This window comes from Phallusia mammillata, chromosome 3, assembly GCF_965637545.1.
Source record: "Phallusia mammillata chromosome 3, kaPhaMamm4.hap1.1, whole genome shotgun sequence".
NCBI classification, from domain to species: domain Eukaryota; kingdom Metazoa; phylum Chordata; class Ascidiacea; order Phlebobranchia; family Ascidiidae; genus Phallusia; species Phallusia mammillata.
This window is the reverse complement of record NC_137254.1, coordinates 19,908,408-19,932,695: the sequence shown is the minus strand read 5'-3', so window position 1 is coordinate 19,932,695 and position 24,288 is coordinate 19,908,408. Positions and strand designations below refer to the sequence as shown.

At 35.1% G+C, this 24,288-nt stretch overlaps 3 protein-coding genes across 3 annotated transcripts; 2 read left to right on the top strand and 1 right to left on the bottom strand.

The window, feature by feature from the left end:
* The first annotated feature begins 856 nt into the window (after window positions 1-856).
* Window positions 857-3,901, top strand: LOC145220674 (glycerol-3-phosphate dehydrogenase [NAD(+)], cytoplasmic-like). Its single transcript, XM_080087899.1, has 9 exons — window positions 857-963; window positions 1,023-1,200; window positions 1,380-1,520; window positions 2,513-2,651; window positions 2,775-2,887; window positions 2,944-3,051; window positions 3,212-3,340; window positions 3,447-3,556; window positions 3,637-3,901. Exons 1-9 carry the CDS (start codon window positions 926-928, stop codon window positions 3,731-3,733), a joined length of 1,053 nt encoding a protein of 350 aa, XP_079944025.1. The 5' UTR covers window positions 857-925; the 3' UTR covers window positions 3,734-3,901.
* Window positions 3,902-5,905: 2,004 nt separating this feature from the next.
* On the bottom strand, window positions 5,906-17,920 carry LOC145220672 (arf-GAP with GTPase, ANK repeat and PH domain-containing protein 3-like). Its single transcript, XM_080087898.1, has 16 exons — window positions 17,698-17,920; window positions 17,187-17,293; window positions 16,528-16,586; window positions 15,948-16,121; window positions 14,697-14,838; window positions 14,394-14,528; window positions 12,524-12,664; window positions 12,155-12,240; window positions 11,892-12,080; window positions 11,399-11,510; window positions 11,072-11,226; window positions 8,778-8,946; window positions 8,432-8,641; window positions 8,043-8,138; window positions 7,897-7,970; window positions 5,906-6,350 (listed from the first exon to the last, which is right to left on the bottom strand). The coding sequence occupies exons 1-16, from the start codon at window positions 17,754-17,756 to the stop codon at window positions 6,150-6,152; spliced, it is 2,109 nt and encodes a 702-aa protein (XP_079944024.1). The 5' UTR covers window positions 17,757-17,920; the 3' UTR covers window positions 5,906-6,149.
* Window positions 17,921-20,763: 2,843 nt separating this feature from the next.
* On the top strand, window positions 20,764-21,779 carry LOC145219163 (uncharacterized). The gene is made up of 2 exons (XM_080086551.1): window positions 20,764-21,341; window positions 21,624-21,779. Exons 1-2 carry the CDS (start codon window positions 20,927-20,929, stop codon window positions 21,668-21,670), a joined length of 462 nt encoding a protein of 153 aa, XP_079942677.1. The 5' UTR covers window positions 20,764-20,926; the 3' UTR covers window positions 21,671-21,779.
* Window positions 21,780-24,288: the final 2,509 nt, after the last annotated feature.

Here is a 24,288-nt window from a genome sequence, read left to right as displayed (position 1 = left end):
AACTTTTTACACTGTGTAAGGCTGCTGTAAGCTATGGTCTGGTTCCTGTTCAACAACAGTTGCTTGAATATAACAATGTACTTAGTCATTTTGCGTAAGCGTAAACAAACTACAGTTTAGCAAATGGGCAGGGCACAAATGACAGATAATTTTCCATGGTCAAATGCTGCAAATGTTCAAAAGCCTGTCTATAAGTTTTCTTCTTATTCTTTTGCTACAATGATTGTTTTATGTTTAAATGCTCCAAACTTAAAATATCGTTTTTTGTTTAAAGAAACAAGCTTTATCTCAACACGTTTGCGAGGTTTTGATGATATCTATGGCAGACAATTGACAACCACCAAGGTCGTTGCAGATGCTCACTGATGTGTTAATACAGTTTGATTAACGCGCGTGCTTTTACATTTTACAAGGCGATGAAAGGTGGCATGTTATAAATATATAAGAGTAATAAAAGCAGCAAATACATTTAAACGCATTAGTTACTAACCCCCGAGACTGTGTTGTTTGTTAAGTAAACGTTTATGAATTATGCAGTAAAGTTAGGCAGGCCAGGTACAGCAAGTAACAACTTTGATGCACGACTATAGCATTTCGTAATTATTTCGGCTACCGCCAAGTTTGAGGCAGAAAGCCAGAAACTTATCCAACAAAACGTAACCGGTCGATGGGGTCGAATGAATATGTAACACTAACGTACGACTGAAACTGGACATTGGGCACTAGCTACTTGTTGTTATTGTTTGCCGTTTGTACTGGCGTTGATTTTATATCAAGGTTTTTTTCTAACTCTGATTTTTAAGATTTAGGAAACTAAAACTTAACCTTTCCTTCACCCCAATAAAACCTTCATGTGCGTAATAATTGTAACTTTTTTGTCATAGAGAAATTTCTGCTCAAGTAGCATTTAAAGTTTGTGTAAAAAATGGGTAAAAAAGTATGCATCATTGGATCTGGAAACTGGTGAGTATTTTCTTTAATTGTTTTTAAATGGAATAATACTTTTTGTTTTTACATCCAAGGGGCTCTGCCATAGCAAAAATTGTTGGTGACCAGTGTGCTGCATCAGATGAATTTCACACTGATGTCCACATGTATGTGTACGAAGAAATGATAAAAGGAGAAAAGCTTACAGAAATTATCAACACAAGACATGAAAATGTTAAATATTTGCCAGGCCACAAGCTTCCACAAAATGTTGTAAGTATGCCTTACTTCCCTATGCAATTTTATTTGCCTTTCTCGTTCAATCCTATCCTGCATTTGATTTGAGATCATAGTTTTTTGTACACAAGCACATCTGTTCAATGGATAAGTTTGTTCTTCCTCTTGTTAATAAGTCAATTACTGTTGTATTTATTTTGTACTTAATTGTTTAGATTGCTGTCCCAGATTTGGTTGAGGCTGGAAAAAATGCAGATATTATGATATTTGTTGTTCCTCACCAATTTATCAGAGGATTTTGTGAAAAACTAAAAGATCATGTTAAACCTGATGCAATTGGAATATCCTTAATCAAAGTATGAAATATGTCTTTATTTATACTTTTCCTTCTTTTTAAAGATCAACTACATGACCTTAACTGTTTTGCACCAAAGTTATTCAATGTGTTTGTAAATATCTGGTTTAAAAGTGTTTAGTTCTGGTTTAAATTACAAAATTCTAATCTCCCTGTATTTTTTGTGGGCTGATAAACGTAGCGAAACACTTTTTTGCTGAAGTTTGGTTAATCAAACAATGCCCTCACAGCTAAACCTTATTATATATATGTGCCTAAACAATAAGTCATAACCATTCTCAGATTTTGTTTTCCGTTTTCTGTTGGTCAAAACAACAGTAGTTAAATTCATATTTAAAAAAAGTCTTGGACAGCTTTCAGAAACTTTTCTGCAGATTTTGTAGCACAAGGTGTCTTTGTTCTGTGGTGTGTCACTGTCATAACAATGATTTGTTGAGCAAAAAAAAGTTCAACCTGTCAAATGTTTTTTACATGGTCCCAATGTTTACTTATTTTTTTACCCTGATTTAGCTTTTTTGTATCTTTTTCTAATTAAAACAGTTTTGTTAAATCTTTTTTATTTTTGCTAAAATTTAAGATGCTTCACATAATTATAAAAGTAGCCCCATCATACGAATTTGAAAGAAAAAATAAACTTCTGTTTATTAATCATAGCCACAAAGAAAAAATTTGCTTTATATGATTAATTGTACCATAGAAAAATGATTATATATATCAGTCAAATATGTCATTTTTGTAGCGTAGTTGTAAAAGAATATTATTAAAAAATATGTTTGTAATTATAAATATGTAGTATATTAATATGGGTACCGTTATCTCAACATAATGATCATAAAATTTACAACTAATCGAATTTTTATAATTTACTGTGATGAAAACTTTTGGCCAACTTTTGAAAAACCTTTTTTTACATTTTTGTAATCAGCCCTGGGCAAATATTTGTGTATGTTTTTTTATGATTTGTCAGCAATGTTGACTTACATGATTATGCAGGGTATGGATCATACAAAGGAAGGTCTTCAACTTATCAGTGATGTTATCAAAAATATATTATCAATTGATGTTAGTGTGTTGATGGGTGCCAACATTGCGTCGGAAGTTGCCGATGAAAAGTTTTGTGAAACTACCATTGGTTGGTTCTTTTCCTATTGTTGTTTTAATAGAGATGTGTAATACAATAAAGTGCAAGGAGGGCAGGTTAAATTCTTTGGTTCTGTTAACAGCAGGGCTTTAAATGTAGTACATTGTTTTTAAGGTTGCACTGTTGATGCCAATGGCCAAATTTTTAAACGCCTTCTGCAAACTCCAAACTTTCGTATTTGTGTTGTCAATGACTCAAAAACAGTTGAAATTTGTGGTGCTCTGAAAGTAAGTGCTGATTGTTACCTGTATTGACGGATCCTAAACTTTTTGTTTTTCTTTAGAACATTGTAGCTTGTGGTGCTGGATTTGTCTGTGGATTGGGATATGGAGACAACACTGTTTCCGCTGTTATAAGACTGGGGCTCATGGAAATGATGAAGTTCGCCAAGGTATAAAAAAATTTCTGTCACAATTAAAAGTGTCACCTTAATTTACAACCTAAGTATGTAATTGTGTTTACCAAATTTTTCTGCTGGTGCTGTAAGACTGAAATCGGAAAGGTAGTCATACTCCTACAGCCTTTTACATTTGTTTTGTTGAAAATTTTAGGCATTCTTTCCTGACAATCCACCGCAGACTGCCACATTTCTTGAAAGTTGTGGGGTAGCTGATCTTGTAACTACTTGCTATGGTGGCAGAAATCGAAGAGTATCTCAAGCATTTGTGACCAGCAAAAAGGTTTTACAAATTGCATGTTTAAAGAAATCTTAATTATTTTAAAATAATTAGGAAAGAATCTCACAAAAAAGTATTTTCAACCGTTACCGTTTTTGCATTATTTTAGACCATTGAACAACTTGAAGAGGAAATGTTAGGAGGACAAAAGTTACAAGGTCCTCAAACTGCACAAGAAGTTTATAAAGTGATGCAAACTTTAAAAATAAATGAGGATGAGTAAGTATCATTCATTTACCAATTTTAACTGTGCAAATTTTCCGACTCAAAATAATATTAAAATGAAAATTTGTCTGCAGGTATCCACTGTTTGTATCAGTCTACAATATTTTTTTCAACAACACTCCAGTGAAGAACTTTATTGAATGTCTTCAAAAACATCCAGAGCACATGTAATTTTATGATGCTTAAAGTCTGTGTGGCAATTTCACAAAATTTAGAGTATGCAACAAAATATTTTTCTGATGTTTTTTTTTCTTTTGTGCCCTCAAAATGAATTTATTGATTGTTAGTTTTGTTATTTAATTTTGAAAAAGATAGTAAATAAAAAGTTTTGTTACATTACATCCTTGCTTTCAATTGTTGAAATTTTTAAGGAACTTATGTTGTTTTATAAAAACCAATTTTGTTATTATGGGTCCCCTTCCCTGAAGGGGACGCATCTTGATTTCACAATGTTTTTTCTTTTTTCCGCCGTGAAGTTTGTCCATGCACTTTTGGCAACAAATCTTTGTTGGATTTGGATGAAACTTTCACAGATTGAAGATATGGTTATGTAGATGTGCCTTTTGGTTTGTTTGACTTAATCACCCCAGTATTTACCCCACCAGCCCCCTAAAATGGGTAAAATTTTAAACAATGTCCGAATTGGATGAAATTTGGACAGTTTGTTCTTTGTGCCATAATTAGGTGTCGATTGTTGTGTTTCACCCTGCAGCCCCAATATTTACCCCACCAGCCCCCTAAAATGGGTAATATTTTAAACAATGTCCGAATTGGATGGAATTTGGACAGTTTGTTCTTTGTGCCATAATTAGGTGTCGATTGTTGTGTTTCACCCTGCAGCCCCAATATTTACCCCACCAGCCCCCTAAAATGGGTAAAATTTTAAACAATGTCCGAATTGGATGAAATTTGGACAGTTTGTTCTTTGTGCCATAATTAGGTGTCGATTGTTGTGTTTCACCCTGTAGCCCCAATATTTACCCCACTGGCCCCTTAAAAACGGGGATTTTTTTAAACAAAGTCTGAATTGCATAAAATTTTGACAGTTTGTTCAGTTTGCCATAATTAGGTGCCAATTGTTGTGTTTCATCCTGCAGCCCCAATATTTACCCTACTGGCCCCCTAAAATTGGTGAATTTCTTAAACAATGTCTAAATTTAATGAAATATGGACAGTTTATAAAATACATCATCCATTGATCTCTTTCACCCTGTGAGCCCCACCTTCACCCCAGTAACCCCTAAGTGGGTGTAATTTCTAAACATTGACCAAGTTGCATGAAATTTTGACAGTTTGTGCAATATGGCATTTTTAGGTGTCGAATTTGACGTTTTACCATGTTGTCCGATCAGTTACCCCATTAGCCCCTTAAAAAGGGTTAACTTTTTAGACAATGTCATGAAATTTAGATTTTTTTATAATATTCTATTTTGGGGTGTTGATTGTTGAGTTTTGCTCTGCAGCCCCACCATTTACCCCAATAACCCCTGCAATGGTTAAATTTTGCAAACAATTGCAGAATTGAATGTGAGTTTTTGTACCTCATATAGCATGATTATGTCTGCAGACTTTTTTATCGCCCTGTTTAAACAGATAGCACCAAAATTTATCATAGTTTTTTTTTGCAAAATGCATTATTTACAACTTTGCATGTGTGGGGGACCCATGAGTTTCTGCTTGCAGAAACAACTAAGGCTATAAAAGACAGTGGCTGATATGGGACCTATTAAACAAAGTGTACGTAGTGTATGTGCAATGGCAATATGTGCTGAGCCACCCTTCTAGTTATTTGTTTGTTTAGCATGGGTAGTAATTTCAGTACACATTGTTCAAAAATATCTCTAATAATTTGCTTAAATTTATGTTTGCAAGATGTAAGCAGTAAAATATAAGATTACATTAGTTAGAACCTAAATCACTTATTTGTTGTTGGTCAGATTTTGGTAGTGATTCATCTTGGGGACAAATTGGGAAACATTTAGGTTGTGAGAGTCACCTGTGTCATGCAAGAAGAGTTTAGAATAATTAACATCATGAACAATTACATACTCTAACCACACCCCTATAACTAAGATTTGAACGCAACAGGCTCTCATAGAGAATATTTTGGGTTTTGATAGAAAAGTAAACACCATGAAATCCAAAATCATTTTTAATTAATTCTCTCCAGAACTATATCCAGTACTCTTAAAGGTTGATGTAATTTAAAACATTAGGCCTGGTATATGTTGTGTGTAGCTTCAGGGCATTTAATTCGGAAGTATGTCTACTTCGTTGTGACCTAAAATGCAAAGCTAGCAATACCTGTTTGTCTTCAGTTTAGCGCCTTTTTCACTCACCAACTGTACCAAACATTTTTGATTCGTACTGCATCGACATCATCATCACTTATACCCTACATTAAGCACAATACCAACAACACTAACAATAAATAGGCTGAAAAGGATGCAATAAAAAAACAGAAAAAAAAATAAACAAGATAATGGCAGCACCTTACAAAGCATGCACAACAAATACTGAATTGAAGAAACAAAAAGAACAAAACAGTACGTAATGACACCATACAAATAAAGCTGGTGAAGACACTTTATATAGCACTGGTGTACATGTAGTTAACATGCCGTCTCAAGTCATGTGGGTCATATTGTTGAGGTAATTGTTTATGAGAACCATTTTGGGAAGGGCGATTGGTATTTAAAAGTTTGTAGCACTGTTGGTGACCATTCTGTTCTGCAAGGCGGAGCGGTGTTTGTCCAAGAGCATCTTCTGAACATGGATTGCCTCGAAGCTACACACACAAAAATTAACAAGTTTATATTAATTAGCACAATAAATCTTGCTTGTGGTTATCTGGGTTTGCAACCTATTCCTTGCTAGCACAAAAACTCTTGAAAACTAGAATGGTGGCTTTCTGATATACTGCCATTTTATATATTCTATACGATATTTACCAATTTACTATACACATCATTTGATCTACACATATGATTGTTTTTGTAAACAAAAACGAATGGGTCCCCACACGCGTTTTTGTGCGGATTTACGGTAAACAAATATTGCTGTGATTTTTAAGGACAAATTTTTAGAATGCATTAACCCAACAATAAAAAAATTTTGTTCGTATTCTTTTTGCACTATTATTGTCATATAATTACAAAAACTTTAAAAAAGAACAAAAAAAATAATTTCAATTGATTCTCTTGCTTTGACCCAGACATTGTGGTCCAAGGTCAGGTTTCAAACACATTTTTTTTCTAGAAAGCTGTAATAGTTGTGTTACAGACACTTTAAATTAAAAAGCAATTTGCTACAAGTGTATACATAACAAATTGTTTTTCATTTAACTTTGTTTCGCAAGTAACCTCTCACGACGTGTCGTGAAACGTCTGTCCGACGTCAAGCTGAGCTCTGCCGCTATCGTAAACCAATGAGTTACTCTCGTGGGACTTCTGCCTACAGTGTCTTTCTTGACCAAACGAGCGTTAGACACATTTACGTTTCGGGGACCTGTGGGTGAACCCCTGGGTCAATCGGGGTCAAACTTCTGGAGGATCAAGTTTAGATTAATAACTAACATGTGTCCAAATTTAAATAAATTAGAAGCACTCTTTCTTTACCACATGAGCGATAAAAACCAGTGTTAAAAATTTACGTTCCGGGGGCCTTTGGGTGAACCGCTGGGTAATTTGGGGTCAAACTTCAGGTGGACCAAGTTTGGATTAATATCTAACATATGTCCAAATTTCAATAAATTTAAAGCACTCTTTCTTTACTAAACGAGCGTTAAAAATTTTACGTTTCGGGGGCTTGTGGGTGAACCGCTGGGTAATTTGGGGTCAAACTTCAGGTGGACCAAGTTTGGATTAATATCTAACATATGTCCAAATTTGAAGCACTCATTCTTGACCAAACCAGCGTTAGACAGAAAAAAGAAAAAAAAATACGGACAAAAACAATATGTGTCCCCTTCAGGGAAGGGGACCCATAATTAACTAGTGCTTAACAGCAACGTCAGCAACTTTGTCCAGAAAGAGAGTAAGTTACCAAACATTCAAATAAATCCTTAATCTCTATAGAGAAGCTGTGTCCAAAGTCAACATAACATTAAACCACAAGTCCACACACTTCTAGGCTATTTGAACTTCATAAATCAACACAGTTTTTCTTTTAGCCGGTAACAGGACCCTTGGTGCTTCACTTAAGTTATATTACACACCTGAAACTTAAAATCAAATATTATTTGGACATGTTAACATGGACCATATTCATACATGTTTAACACCACTTACTAGGGAAATTATTTAGTGCAAACTGGAAGTAGCATTTAAACTTACCCAAAGAAGTAATTGTACAGATGCCAAATCACCAACAGAGCTGGCAACATGAAGTGCAGTTTGTTGTTCAGGACCTTAAAATAGGATGTTGTTAGACTCAAATTTACACTGTCAAGAGTCAATCATAGAAAAACTACAATGTTTACCAATTTGCATGGTGACATGCTCTTTCGTGGCATAAGCAAGCAGATGCATTATCAGCTGCGTGTTTCCATCAGCTATGGCAAAGCACAATGAAGATCCTAAACACAAATGTTTAATTTATTTTGCAGTAATTGCTAACAATATTCTAGCTATCAATAATAATGTAATAAACTCCATTACAACAGGCATATTGATTGTAAATGTTAAATATTGATTACAGGCAAATAATCAATAGTTGCAATTCAACAATTGAATATTTACATTACAAAATCTTTAAATTCACAAGACCTGCCATTGATTGTGACTTGTGAGTCAGGTAAAACACAATGGTAACTTTTCTGTTATTTATAAATTTAAGCTAAATGGAAAGAAAGAACCAATAAATTTTCACCTATATCTGCACCATATTTTGAAGGTAACATTAATAGGTACAACTTTCTCTCATATTTGTCATGTATAAACATTTCCCTTTCTTCTCTGCTTGCTGTGGGTTTAGGTTTTGGAATCTGAATGTTACTGTTTCCTTCCCAAACAGAATTACAAATCAGGTTGCCAACTTTTTCTATAACTGATCTGCATTCTGGAGGCCAGTCATCTAATTCTAAAAAACAAAGTAATTTTATGAGCAAGTTCAGAAAAACAAAGTGATTTTATAAAAAAATACACTTGAAACAAGATTTTGAATTTCTTTGTTTGTAAGAGTTACTAAAATTTATATTCAACTTAGTTTTTTGTACCTAGTGACCGGATCCTTGAAATATGTGTACCAAGATTTCTATGAATGCCTGAGCATTCAATGCACATTAAGCATCCAAGGTTTAGAGAAGCCCATGTAGGGTTTTCAGCCCCGCAATCAACACACACTGAATTGCCAGCTATCTCATTCAAGCTTCTTTCATATGTATGCTGTAAATGTTTTGCAACGAATTAAAATAAGAAGAGATGGTAATTCAAAACAGGAAAATAAACTAGAATGGTGGCTTTCTGATATACTTCCATTTTATATATTCTATACGATATTTACCAATTTACTATACATATCATTTGATCTACACATATGGTTGTTTTTGTAAACAAAAACTAATGGGTCCCCACATGCGTGTTTTTGCGGATTTACGGTAAACAAATGTTGCGGTGATTTTTTAATTCTTAAGAACAAATTTTTAGAAAGCATTAACCCAACAATAAAAAAATTTTGTTTGTATTTTTTTGCACTATTATTGTCGTATAATTACAAAAACAATAAAAAAGAACGAAACAAATACTTTCAATTTAATCTCTTGCTTTGACCCAGATATTGTCGTCCAAGGTCGGGTTTTAAACACAATTTTTTTCTAGAAAGCTGTAACAGTTGTGTTACAGACAATTAAAAAGCGATTTGCTGTAAGTGTATATATAACTTTTCATTTAACTTTGTTTCGCAAAACGAGTTTTTCATTTAACTTTGTTTCGCAAACGAGTACCATTGACCTGTAGTAACCTTTAGGGTGTACACACCAAACGACTGTTTGACCTTTTGACACCGTTTTCAATAGCACGCCGTCCTTGGTGTTCAACAACACCGTTTGACCTAATATATACATGCCTTGAGTATTTGATTCAAAAAAAAAAAACGCTACGTCATGGCGAAAGAAAGTTCTGAACTGTGTTAGTAATACCTACTAATTGACCTTAAGTAACCCGTGGTCATGCAGCGGCCAACCTGACACTGAGCATTTAAAAAAAACTTTTATCTTGCAAAAAAGTTGTCCGTTCTTTTGCCATGGCAAATAAACTACTCAAGTAAACTTGTGTAGGAGATTTTTATAAATCAACGAAAACTAATTTTATCAAATGTTATATAGGAGCAACATTTTTTCCCGTAGCTGGGGTCAACGCCACGCTCCAGACAGCAGAGGTTAGCGTCGATTTTTCACGGTTTCATTTCCGTCAGTCGATCATTGTCTCGCGGCGTGCGTATGTTGTTAGATAATGATATGGCGTCGATCGCGGCAGGAGGGGCCTGTCGTTAACGGCCATAAGACGCAAGGCCTTTTTTTTACTTGCGCCATTTTTGTCAAGACGTCAATCACTCCCATTGTGTCAGCAGTGCACTGAGCGAGCACAAATTTGACCAAAGACAGCATATAAAAACGTATTTGGGGTTGTAAGAGTAATTACTAAGCCAATTGCACTGATTTTTTTTAACAGCCAACAAGGAGCACCCTATTCACGACTGTTTAAAATTTCAGCAGGTTAAGTCTTGTATTTCGGACCTCATTAACATGTAAACAAACAAACAAATATTTGGGGGTAAATGGGTGAAAATAAATATATACAACTTCAAGTTACAAAATACATTAAAATACGCTGCAATGTACCAATCAAAAAAGTAAGAAACTCCAGAATCATCTGCTTAAGCAAGTATAGCCATTTTAAAAATTTCACGTTTTTGGGGGCTGTGGGTGAACCGAGGGATCAAACAGGGTCAAAATTCACATGGACCATCTTTAGACCAATATCTACAATGTGTGTAAATTTGAAAAAGATTGAACCATTCTTTGTTGACCAAAACGTGGGAACAAATCTGCGTTAGAAAGAAAAAAAGAAAAAAAGAAAAAAGAAAAAAAAAATATAGACAAAAACAATATGTGTCCCTTCAGGGAAGGGGACCCATAATTACACTAATTAGATCAGGTCTTATATTTGTTAGCGTTTTTATACCATTATCGTTCTGCAACACATACAGAGTTGTAAAATGGACAAAATGTAAAGGATAAAATTTCACATATTGATCTAACCCAGTGGTTCTCAACCTTTTATGCACCATGGCCCCCTAAAAGTAACTTTCAGGCCTCATGGCACCCTATCAGTAAACTCAGAAAAACCTTTGGCCCCCTGCCCGAAAATGTATGTAGCAAACTCAACTAAATAGTAAAGTCCGTGATCTATTTGGATAATTGTTTAGCTAAAAATAAACCTTCATATGGACAAATAGTGGATGTTTACAGTGAGCCTACACCTTGACGATTCGTGATAATAGTTTCCTTACTTGCTTAATGTTAGCATATGATGAGTTACTTTGAAGGCTAAGCATGATTTGTCGTTCAAGTGCTGTAACCCAGCTATCCCTTTCCTGCACTGATGATGTGAGAAATTGCCATGTGTCTCCATCCATTGACACAAGATGAAATTCCAGGTTTTCTTCTGCACATTTATATTTTCACATAGGTTAAAACTGTTGATTTTGTAATCTGATATATTTTAAAGTAAAACATAAAACAAACATGAACACTTACAGACAGAATATTAAACACAAGATTGTAAAATTGTTGAAACACAACCTTTGTACAATTTTTTTTTTGAAGTTATGGTATACCTGATTTTGCTACTGGTGATGATTTGGTTGAAACTGAAGGATGTCGACCTGGAACTTTAATCATTGTCCGCATCACATACAGACTTTTCTTGTGAATGTTTTCTCTATAGTCCTTCAACAAGAATAATTTTGGTATGAATACAAGCTTTTATCCCTCCAAAACAACAAGATTTTATCAAAAGTTAAGCACTAGGCTAAAACTTCACCAATATAGCATTTATTCAGCACACATAACAAAAAATTAGAACACCATCCACATTTACTACACGGTGAAAGAAAAATAAATGTGGCTGTTCTGATGCAAAACAGACAAAAGTTCAATGTTTAGTTGTCAGTTTAAGCAGCAATGAGAGAAAGGCTAACCAAAAATCCTTTCTTGCATGTGTATTGCATAATATATATGCCCAATCCATCCAGATATTTATAATTGATATTGGTATAATCTTTAGGCATGAAAGGGAGTTAGTGAGGATTAACAACATAGTTATATTACATGCATGTTGCTGTAGTAGGTCAGTTTGCCATCGTCCTCGAGTGCAACATATTTCTTCTTCCAATCTTTGTTGGATATTTTACCCCTTGAAGTTCTTTTGTGTAGCCAACCTTGTTTTACAGGAATATTCCGTCCAAATCCGAGATCATTTAATCTCTTCTTTTCTTCAGATTCACTTACTTTTCTTGCCTACAGAAAATTTACAAAATATATTTCAGAACATTCTATAATTCTGCGTTTAAGCTACATAATCAAATACTTACAGAAAATAAGTTTGATTTTCTTCTGGAGCTTTTACGCAAAGGAGTTGGTGTAAATAAACCAGCAATAGATAAACTACTTTCACCAACTGAAACAGAAACATGTAAGGGTTATGGATGCAAACAGTATAATACTTGACCATTAAACCAAGTTTTGCACCATGGTGCAGAAGTTTGTGAGTGACAGAATAACAAAAATTTTTTTTAATTTGTTAGGTACTCCAATACCTTGTATTATCAGTTATCACATTCCCTAATTTAATTTTGATTTCTATAAAATGCTTTGAGTCTGACAGTTAAAATTTATGAACAGCAGATTTGGATTTTATTTTCAAATGTTTAACTATTTTGTGCAGACAGAATAACATTTACTTGGGGTACTGTTGTTGGAATTGTATATTCCTGATGATGTGCTAACAGAGCGATGTAGAGGGGTTGAAGGAGCACTAAACCCACTTCCAGATGATGACACATAATCCAATTTTCTCCGACTTAATGAGACTCTCTGGGCAACTACAACAACAAAGCAGTGTAAAAACAAATCTTTTATCACAACTCTTACAAATAACAAAGATCTGAAGGTTTTCTGCGATGTTTTACAAGATTTTTTCATTAAATTATTTTGGTTACTTTGAAGCAGGGGTGTCCCGCCAAGCTATTTAGTGTGGCCCTCGCCAACACACTGATTTAGAGAAAAACTGCAAATCTTCTGGAAATTTAGCAAAATTTTCCACTAGTTTTTGTTAAATCTCCTAAGTTGCTATACTATACACATGGCGGGAAAAAGTGGGGAAGTTGGGAAGCTCCTTCCTGGGAAATCGGTCCTACTGGCGGGAAATTTTTATTGGCCATTGGTCTGACAGGTGGACAAAAAGTCAAATATAAATATTGTGGTAGAATTAAACTGATGATGCCTGTGTATTCAAGGTGAAATATATATATTTCTGATTTTAAAGAAATGATTTATGCTTTGTACCTGTTCTTCATGAAACAGTCTAAATATACTACTGATAAGATGCAAGAATCTTTCTTTTTTACATTCTATTGTCTGCGGGAGATTCCTTAGGTGACAAAAGTTTTTCAGTTGTGGCAGAATAACGTAACTCCACCAGCTTCTGTTCATTTGTTAAAACCGCCGAAATCATGATGCGTCATGTCTCTACATTTTTTAAGGTTGCGTCGGCGCGCAGGTTAACACATTGCATGACCTATGAGTTTGTTCCCAATGCATGTGCACTAGTTATGTCGTGGACAGAAATTTTGGGATTTTTGTTCGCACTGCAAAATTTTAAGCTGTTCGCAAACTGTAAACTGCACTGCACCGCATATAATACTGTACCATAAACTCCTACATCAGTTCTTAAGTTTGCATTGGAAGCATTTAACATTAAACACATTTTAATGTTTACCTTGAAAAGCTAAGTTTGCATTAGATTAAATGGTCAAACAGCAACAGTTTTACAATATCATAAATTCCAAGCAAACTTGAAGAATAAAACACAAACCAACAACAAAATACAACCCTTCTAATAAACTAACAACAATAATTAAATTTTGGAATCTAGAAATAACAAATTGGGTTATTTTTGACAGAAAAACGTAACAAATCTGTGTACATATTGTCGATGTTTTTTTCAAAGCAAAATTAAAAAATAATTTGTGCGGTGTGCGGCATCAACGCGGCATAAACAGTTTTTAGACCCGCGGCAGTACAATCAAAGTTACCCAAAAAATTTACACTAATGACACCACTAATGTGCACACGCAACAATACCCGATTCTGTAACAATGCACATACTGGTGGAAAAAATTGGCTGTACGAATGACTTAACAGCATTCAGTCCAGGCCTACAGAGACAGTTTAAATTTCCACAAACGAGTGGAGATGAGGAATATAGATTCATAAATTCGGACGTTGCGTTCTGTAGGCAAGTGGGAGTGAAATACGGTGGGTTAAGTTTAATATTTTTACGAACAGCAACTGGGGAAATTTACCAAACAGTGGCGGGAAATTTTTGCTGGCTTCCCGAGAAATTAGCATTATAGTCGTATAGTCTATACGTAACACATATAAGTTAGCAGTTTGCAAGTACTTCACCAAATGTCATGTAGTAATTCCCTTAGTCTAGTAAACATTTTGAAAGCCAGTGTTGCGGTGAAAGTCTGTTTGTTTTTTAATGTAAATATATTGAAGAATTGTATGAAAAAAAACTGCCATAGAGTGTCACATTTCTGTACTTACTGTCATGAAACACACGATCAACATTTAATCCATAGGTGGCACATGTTTCATAATAAGCACATCGTTTTAGATCAGCGGCAAGTTTTTTGGCACGCTCATCAGAAATTACCCTGGGATTTTCCGATGAAATCGAATCTTAAAAATATTGATTTAGTATTTAATTTGTCTCCAAGGCAACTTTGTATTTTACAGGAGTGATAGGCAAATGAAACATGTTAAGATACATTTTTTTTCAAAAAAATGTATAGAAAAGTTGTGAAACCAATGTAAAGGACTAATCAAATCTTATTTGTTTTGACATACCCTGTGTTCCAACCAGAATAAGTGGAACATTATTTAGACTTCGAAATTGTGCAAGTCTTCGAAAATAATTAAAAACAGAATGAAATGAACCTTCGTCATCAAGACTAAAAACAAATATCACTCCATCTACCCAAGAGGAAAACTGAAAAAAATGGTTGCAAGAAAATCAACAGTCAAAACATGCAAAAAAATCCATGCTCATTTCATTACTATGGTGATAAAAATCAGGGCTTCTCAAACTGTGGGTCGAGAGTCCCGGAATATAATTTTGTGGCCGAGAAACATCTTGCGTTATTATGTCATTGTTACAATAAATGGTCTATTTGCGTAAATTTACTGTTTAAACATCATTCACATGTATACACTATACCAGGGGCGGGCAAGATACGGCCCGCGGGCCGGATCCGGCCCGAGACGGGATTTTGAGCGGCCCACAGACAGTTTCTGGTCTTACATGATAATGTGGCCCGCGGCCACAGTCTGCCACAATCCCCCACTACTTGCTACTACGTCAAATTATAGTTGTAACGGACAGTAACGCTCCCCAAACTAGCAAAAAAACTTTCCCGCCGTTGTCACCATTGCACCATACATCCATTGTTATGACATAACTGCCAACCTTGTGTGTGGCCTGCTTTCACGGTTTCCTTTGTTTCCACATGTGTAGCCTAGTTAGTGTTTCAGCAGTATCTAAGTCTGTGGTGTATGCATTAAATTTGCTGTGGTGAATAATTTTATGTTATATCAGTTAGATTGTTTTGACTGTATTGTAATTGTGACGTTCTTGATTGTATTTGGTTTAGGTGGTCAAAAATCCGTTTTAAATCACTGGATAAATACACGATTAATGTATTGATTCAGGAATCCGGCCCGCCAAGTACTTCATTTTCCCATATCAGGCCCACCGACTGGAGAAGTTGCCCGCCCCTGCACTATACCCATCAAGGGGTCACATAAAAAATTCTTTTCTAAAATGGGGTCGCAGGGCAAGAAAGTTTGAGAAGCCCTGATATAGAAGGATGCAAAAATATAACTGTAACTCTAAATTATTCTTAACTCAAGATTTTTAAAAATTTATAGTGTTTTTCAACTTTCCATGCAAAAAATAAAACAGAAAACTAAACAGATTACTTAAGTCAATTACATATAAACTCCACAGGTACATATCTGCAATATGTTTTAAGATTTGGAGTAAACAATGAAGTTGTAATACATGCTGTCACTGTGCTCTGTTAAAACAAGTTATCCCACCTGTATCTCAGGAGGACCCCCTTCATCTCTAATAAGCAATAAAAAACTTTGATTGTCTACAACAATATCTTTTTTAAATCTGCCTCCTTCGGGTGATTCTTCTCGTACATAAGAACCAGTGAGAAATCGATGAACCAATGCTGACTTTCCACTACTGATATTTCCAACTATGCCCTGGAAATGTTTAATAATATTAGATTTATTTTAATAAAGAGATGACTGATTCTACAGGCTTAAGTACTTATTGTACAGTTCATTTTTATTGCCAATCCAAATAGAACAGAAAGTAATTTCTTATCCAAGAGTGTGCAACTGCAATCATTATCACTGATGGACCAAATACAATACACATGATTAGACCACATCTTTGTTTTACAAAAATTGCCAAACAGGCTCATATAAGTAATTCTAGCCACATTTCATTTAAAATTCAAACATCTTCATTAAGCACAGAATTCAATAAGCCACATTTGGCTGCTAGTTCCAAGTTTGCACACCCTTGGAGTAACAGTGATATGTTTCATCTTAATTTTTTTTTTTTAATAGTTTTTTTTACTTAGGTACATAATAACAAACATACCAGGCAAATTTGAGGAACAGATTTGCTTAGTGTCCACTCCTGGCTATTTACAAATGAATCTGCATAAAAACAGTTTATTTAACAAACATACCTTTATAACTTATTCACAGACCCCTTGCATGTATATGACTACTTTTTATATCACACATGGTCAACAAGGTCTGACCACATAAAAGTTCAAAAACCTAAGTTTATCAACTGTTAATAGTGATGGGACGATACCAGGTTTTGAAGCGAGTACCGATACCGTGTACGAGTACTACATGTATATACCTTCGATACAGAGTACCGAGTACGATTACCGAGTACTTAGGTGTAGTGTTGTACTTAGTTGTATATCACTGGCTAATTTATCTGCCATGGTCGGGGTACAGGCGTGCACACACACATGCTGAAAAATGTAATCTCCACGAGCTAGCGAAAAAGATATACGTAACCTGGCGGAACTTTTTTCCAATTTTATGCTGTCCAAAGCAAATATTGGCATAAAGTTGCCCATATTCTTATGGTGTAAATCGACCTTCGGTACTCGCACGTTGCTATCGAAAACTGAGACAAAATATTTCGATACCGAGTACGAGTATTGATACCCCTAAAATCGTTCGATACCATCGATACCGAGTACCGGGTACTCGTCCCACCACTAACTGTTAACTTACCTTCAATATTAATTACATGGTCACGAATCTGACTTTGCAAGTTGATGTCTTCAATGTTTTGAATTAGCTCATATACAGCATAAATGTTGGGATGAACGCCTTCAAACCTTCATAGCAGTATTGTATTTTGTTTGTATTATATTAATTTTGAAACCGTGTGAAAGAATATTACATAACAGTACAGAAACACTACACTAGCGGCACAGAATTAGGACATGGCTACAAAAGCCTCATGGCTGAGATACGCAAATGTAAGGATATGTGTAATGTGCATAAATAGAACACATTACTGAAAGATGCAGCAGCCATACCCTTAAGATTACATTTAAAACAGAAAGGAACATAAAAAATAGAACAAAACAAATACACAAAAAAGATTATTAAAAACCTAATGAGAAAATTGTCAAAAAGCACACTGGGATTCCAGTGTGATCTTTCTTTGAGATGTTATCAAATAACACAATTTAAAAATAGCAATTTGCCATAAAATTCCTTCCCATCACGCTCTCACCTCTGTATTTCTTGTCGTATTGATGTACTGTTGTTATGCTCTTGTCTTATGTTGTTCATTGTATAATTGCATGGTGAAATGTGTCAACTTGGTTACCTATTTCCTTCTTTCTGTTGGCTTAACTCTTACAATTCAACACCGAAAACGGAACAATGTTTATTACTTCATTTTGTACTCTTGTTGTTATGCAACTTCTCTGTAAAAAAATCACCTGGCATGTGACATTGATAAGTAAAGGCTAAACACAAATTTTAATTTAAGTCAATTGCCTATTCCTATTTCCTATGAATAACAACAACCGAAAAAAATATTTCTGATTCGACGGGTAAATGTGTAACATTATGCGACCTTTCACGAGACTACGAAGTCAATATTCATTCAATGTTTTTTCTCATCTCAATTCTGATTTCTGAACCTACAGTCCAAAAAATCAATATTCATCACACATAAGGTAAAATGACAATGTAGGCTACAAAGCAGGCTAAGGTACAATAACAAAGATGTTTGACATTTATTTAATATTTTGCAAACAGGGAGTCGAACCGCTTGTCTTTGGGTCAGGTTTGGTTTGGGTTCACTTTGTTTTGTTTTAAGGGGTTCGGGTTCGGTTCAGGTTTGAAAAATCTATGTTTGTGGGTTCGGGTTTTGCTCCGGTTTGAGCAAATTACCCGGTCCGAACCTGTGTGCGCTTTTTTAAACGGTTTAATTCTACCCATAATCTACAATACTAGGCCTCATCATCATCAAACAAATTTTGACCATGCACTGTTATTTTTAACACGCCCTATAGCTGTTACCTCGCGTATACTGTCACCCGATTCGCCAATAGTACGCTGATTGAAAAAAATCACAAAATATAACGAAATCAGCAGTTTCTATAAAAGCAAACATTAAAACAACAATAAAATGAAGATAAAACAACAACAAGCTAAAACCACCGACATTTAACCTAAATCACCTCACAAGTGGAGAAGCGCCGACTGTTCGCGTGGGCCTATAGGTCTGGCAAGTAACGACGCCCAAAACCTGCACACCGATCAAGTCTTGTTTTATCGCTTGCTTTTACAGAAACTATAGCATTATCGACTGATTCTGTTTCTTTGAAACCTGTTTCCATATTTAGAGTTGTACTTGGAAAAAAACTGTGATTGTCGTGAAGTATGCGCATAAAAGGCTCAGTTATTTATTCATGTCAATATGGCGTAGCGTACGACTTTGCGTGGGGTCACAAATGATTATAATTTTCGACTGATTCGTCGAATTTGTTTGGCAAAGCTAACAAATATGGTAGGCCCACCTGCAGGTAACAAGAATCCTTAAACAACTACTGCAATAGCCTATAACTAAAAAAAATTACGAGTTTCAGGCCCAAACTAGCATGATGGTTGTAGAGATCAATTATAACCACCCAAACTTTAAAAACTATATCACAAATTCTAAGACTTAGCCTCACCCTCAGATACAGATAGGCCCAAACGTATAGACGTTTTCCATTTATAAGCACTAACGGTGAGGTGAGTTGCGTTTTTTCGCTTGGTGAAAGAAAACAACTGCAACAAACCAACCACGAAGTCGGACGTATAACTGCGCAACGTTGAAACGTTATAAAGTGCAAAAAGTGGAGAACTCGAATGGATAAAAGTTAACGCTCTGCAACTACGCTGTCAATACTAGGCGTTATAGGTCTAGGTTAAATGTGATTGATGAGCTTCAAGAAAGTGGGGACGTTGGTGAAAACAGTCGGCCTAAAAACTAACCCCTGTTGGGAAGGTAGAGGGTGTTTGACAGGAAAACAAACCTCCAAAAGGAACCCTACAGGATAGTTTGAAGTGCCGGAAAAAAGATAAGCCCATATTCCCAGCGGGCACCGGGCGTAGTATAAACGTCAATTTCACGTCGAAATTCCGTATCGACGTCTTTCTGACAAAAATCGACCATTGTGAAAAAATAGGACGTCGAAATGACATCAAATTAAGGTCGAAAATTAGTCAAAATCTTAAAGGTCCCAAAACAACCGGTATTCGACGTTAATTTAGTGGCATATCAGGCACGTTTAAGTAACGTTGAATTTTTCACGTTTATTCGACGTCGTAATTTAGTATCTTCGCAACTTTGTCGTAATTTGGATTTAATTTCAACGTCTTTTTTTTCACGTTGAAATTATGTGCATTTGTCGACGTTGAAATAAAGTCGCCTAAACGTCGTTGATGAAACTACGTTTGTTGGTTTAATAATCGACCACATTTCAACGTTGAAATCCGACCAAAAACCAAACCAAAGGAAAACTAAAACGTCAAAACCATTAATAAACGTCGATTTTTTGACAAATTAGACACGTTAAAGAAACGTTGATTTTGTCGTGAAAATTCGACGTCGTAATTTAGTGTCTTCGTAACTTTGTCTTAATTTGGATTGAATTTCGACGTCTTTCTTTTCACGTTGAAATTATGTACATTTATTCATGTTAAAATGAAGTCGATTAAGCGTCGAAGAAGTAAAGGCATTTGTTGGATTAATAATTAATCACATTTCAACGTTCAGAACAGGCCAAAAAGCAAGTAAAAATTAAAAGTTATAACCATTTCTGAACGTCGATTTTACGACATGTTTCGAACGTTAAGGAAACGTTGAATTTGTCGTTAATATTCGACGTCGCAATTTAGTGCCTTTGCAACTTTGTCGTAATTTGGATTGAATTGCGACGTCTTTCTTTCCACATTGAAATTATATGTATCAGGGAACGTTAAAACAAAGTAGATTAAATGTTGCGAACGAAAGGGCAGTTACTCAACAAAACAATTAACCACATTTTAACGTCGAAATTTAAACCATTTTGAACATCAATCTAATAGCATATTTTAAAAGATTTTATGTTGAACTTTTCATGTGTAGCCTACTTGTCATCGTCATTGTAATTTAAAGCATGTATAACTACGTTTCAACTAAAAAGTTTCAATTATATCCACATATGAAGAAAAGAAGAAAGCACACAATTTTTGAGTAACTCTTACTAAGTTACATGTTGCTAATTTTCACACGCTGATTTGACAAAAAAAATATCGATGTATAATATTAAAGCGTGATTGAAAAACATAGTCATTGACGTTTTATTTTAGCCAAATTAATTCTTGAAGAAGATTGTAATGGTAACCAAAAAAATACCGGCGCTCCTTTTGTCGATCAGGCTCATATGCCTGTAGTTTCATACGTCTCGTGATATCCCTCTCCCATGGGATCCAAACAATGGTACGTTATCGGACTGGGCGTTCGAACTCCCGCTGTTAGTCACTTTGATGTCAGTTTTAATAAATTCGATTTTGCGCTAATGCTTTCGCGCCTTTTTAGTTTTGTTCTCCCGCGCAAGGGTCATGTGACCACGGGATCCAATAAGCGCAAAGGGCGTGTTTGTCATTTTGGTCGAATCTACGCAAGTTTAGCAGTGTTACGAAAAGACGGACATGAGTATGGCTGCATATTACAGGCTGTCAGGCTTTATAGGATTCTTCGAGTTTTTCAGTATCTGACGACAAAGAAGAACCAAAGTAAACATGTAATGTTTCATGTCAACAATGAGCGTGGGACTATTGAAAGGGATTTAATACAAGCTCGCATTGACTCATCTCATCTCTTTAAAGTTGTGCAAGGTAAATTATTTGTATCACTATTATGAGGATCTTTACCAAAAGTGGCCTATTGTTCTAAAGTCTAGCCGTTTTTTTCTCATGTGATTCGAGAAAGTTGGTTTAAATGTTGCAAGTAGAATACACATGTACATGGTCTGATACGATTCTTCTTGTGGAAGCAATTAATTATGTTGAAATTGTATTTCTAAATGTATGACAAATGGAGTTTGTACGAATAGCCTACAAGAGAAATGCACTTTTTCCAATGCAACATATTTTTAATTAATGATTTTTTTTACACAGAGAGAAAGAGTTCGTGCAAGAAGCAACAAGCAACTCTGGTTCATTAACTTGGGAATTATCTCAAACATGGAAAATCCCGAACGTCCTCGGACAACTACAATTTCTTATTGTGATTTTTGGTAGTTTTTCTTGTAATAAATTCTTTATTCGGTTTAACTTTTGTGTATTGTGCAGGTAATTGGAGGATAGTTTAGTTACGTTAGGGTCGTTGTTAGACGTCAAAGTGGAAGAAAATTTGTTGCAGTTTCGACGTAAATATACAACAAAAAAGACGTCAGTAATAGGCCCGAAAATTACGTCAACAAAACTCGTCAAATCAACGTCATTGTTAGACGTCAAAATTCCTAAAATTTGTTGCATATTCGACCTAAATATGTAATGTAAAAAGACGTCAGGAATCAACGGGATTTTAACGTTAGTGAAAGTCGTCAAATCAACGTCGTTGTTAGACGTCGAAATACCTAAAATTTGTTGCATATTCGACCTAAATATGTAAAACAAAAAGACGTCAGGAATCAACGGGATTTTAAAGTTAGTGAAAGTCGACAAATCAACGCCGTTGTTAGACGTCGAAATTCCTAAAATTTGTTGCATTTTCGACCAAAAAATCTTGGTGCAATCGACGTCTGGTCCGAACCATATATTAACTTCATTTCGACGTCGCGGTGCCTGCTGGGTTACCAATACATACTCTAAATAAAAACAATCGACAACTTTACCAAATTTACAACGGATACATAAAATGAAAAATATAGTCTTAATAAGTTATAACTAGGGCAAGTTTTTGTTGCACTAAAAACGTGAGAAAGTTGCACTTAATTTCAACAAAAGTTGCAGTAAAAAGTTGCAGTAAAAAGTTGCATTTATGCACAAGTTGCATTTATGCACAAGTTGCATTTATGCATATTTCTTGGAGTTAAAATGACTAGCGGGCCGCAGGTTGGACAATCCCTGCCTTAGACTGTCATCTTAACAGATATCAAGGTTATCGCTTCTTACTTGCAAAATAACGAATGCACTTTTATACAAAACTTTATGCTTGGCTGGGGTTGTTGAACTTCTAGCTTGCAAGCCAACTGTTGCGTCATAGATAACATTGAGATGCAGCTAATCCATCACATAGCTCTTTGTTATACAAATCAAAGAGAATAGAACCATACTAAAAATAGTTTTATAGCATGTTTTTTAAATCACTTCTTTACATTTTGCGCAATGCTTGATAAAAGTTGCAGTCAAAAGTTGCACGAAAAATAGAAAAAAGTTGCAAAAAGTTGAAACATAAAATTCCTACAAACAGCTTATAACATCATACTACATAAATTCTGAGTATTTAGGAAGCTGCCGGAAGCTGTAAAAAAAAGTTGCAAAAGTTGCAAAAACTTGTCCTAGTTATAACAGAAACAAAGAAAACAAGATATGGTGCATTTCGGTTGATCGACAAAGTTCATTCCAACTCTAAAAAGTGATTCTTCTATCAGATTTTCCTGTAAATTAGACACAGGGCGGCAGTTGACAAGTTCCAGACTTTGAGAATATTTGCAAAAATAAGAAATTATACCCCCGACGCCAATGCAACAAAAACAACACCGAAAAGCGTGCTTTTCGTGTTTTGTCTATGGCTTTTGTTAACATTACACTTTTGTCAAAATATCGGGATAAATGTGTTTGGAAATAATATTTGTTTATTACATGAAGTGCATCGAACTGTCCAGAACATAACATTATAGCCATAGGTCCTTTTATGTGATTTTTTTGTTTTACAGGCCGACTTAGCCGCTTTGGTAATTGGAGTAGGGATTTTGAAAGTACTATTTATTTAAAATAAAGCCAAAATTTGTCTAATAATTTTCAAATTGTGTTTTGTTTCAAAACTGTAACGACTGTAACCCAACTGGTATGAAATAAACTAAAAAGTTTTTAAGGGGAATTCCCCTAGGTAGTTTTCGAAGAATAAAAGCAAGCACCGGTAGATACTTTAACACCAAAAACTAGCGGCACTGGAGTCCGGTTCACTTTAGGTCAAGAAGGTAACGTAAGGTCAAATGTTTGAAAAAGCTTGTTTTTGAAGTTATTTATGATTTTAAACCTTCACCTGACCCGAATAGCCCTAACCGCAGGCATTTCTACAAGTCTGCAAAAAAAAGAAAAAAAAAACACAAAAATTAAACGGGATTTGAACCCAAAAAATAAGCGCATGAGGCATTGTTTTTTCCACTACACTACAGCAACAGTTGCATTCTAGCGGTTTAAACAACACTAATAAACTTTCATAAACTATTTGTCATTTGACCTAAAGTGAACCGGACTCCAGTGCCGCTAGTTTTTGGTGTTAAAGTATCTACCGCAAGCACCTACGCCAATACGCCTGCTAATGATTGTTGAGTTGAGTTGAGTTTGTTTCGCTTGCTGAAAGAAAACATTGCGACACAATAGCACTAAAACAATCACTAAGCCGCAAATAGCTGCGCAACATTAAAACGTTATTAAGCGCTTTATGTTAAAACGTTATGTTGAGACTTGAGAATGATGTGGCGAATGCCGAATGGCGACGTGCGGGAGAATGGAGTGGATTGTTAAATATTGTTTTGCTTCAATTTTTTGGTTAAATTATTATCCAAATAATCCTGATTTTTAGTGTGGAGTTTGACATGCCCATAAAACAAAC

What these genes read in the sequence shown, in the direction of transcription:
- LOC145220674 (XM_080087899.1), top strand. Translation starts at nt 926, where the DNA reads ATGGGTAAAAAAGTATGCATCATTGGATCTGGAAACTG. An exon ending in TTGGAATATCCTTAATCAAA is followed by an intron (nt 1,521 to 2,512) that starts GTATGAAATATG and finishes ATGATTATGCAG; the next exon opens with GGTATGGATCATACAAAGGA. An exon ending in TTAAAAATAAATGAGGATGA is followed by an intron (nt 3,557 to 3,636) that starts GTAAGTATCATT and finishes ATTTGTCTGCAG; the next exon opens with GTATCCACTGTTTGTATCAG.
- LOC145220672 (XM_080087898.1), bottom strand. Translation starts at nt 17,756, where the DNA reads ATGAACAACATAAGACAAGAGCATAACAACAGTACATCAATACGACAA. An exon ending in TATTCTGGTTGGAACACAGG is followed by an intron (nt 14,529 to 14,696) that starts GTATGTCAAAAC and finishes AATATTTTTAAG; the next exon opens with ATTCGATTTCATCGGAAAAT. An exon ending in AAAATATGGTGCAGATATAG is followed by an intron (nt 8,139 to 8,431) that starts GTGAAAATTTAT and finishes ATTTGTGTTTAG; the next exon opens with GATCTTCATTGTGCTTTGCC.
- LOC145219163 (XM_080086551.1), top strand. Translation starts at nt 20,927, where the DNA reads ATGGGATCCAAACAATGGTACGTTATCGGACTGGGCGTTCGAACTCCC. An exon ending in TCTCTTTAAAGTTGTGCAAG is followed by an intron (nt 21,342 to 21,623) that starts GTAAATTATTTG and finishes TTTTTTACACAG; the next exon opens with AGAGAAAGAGTTCGTGCAAG.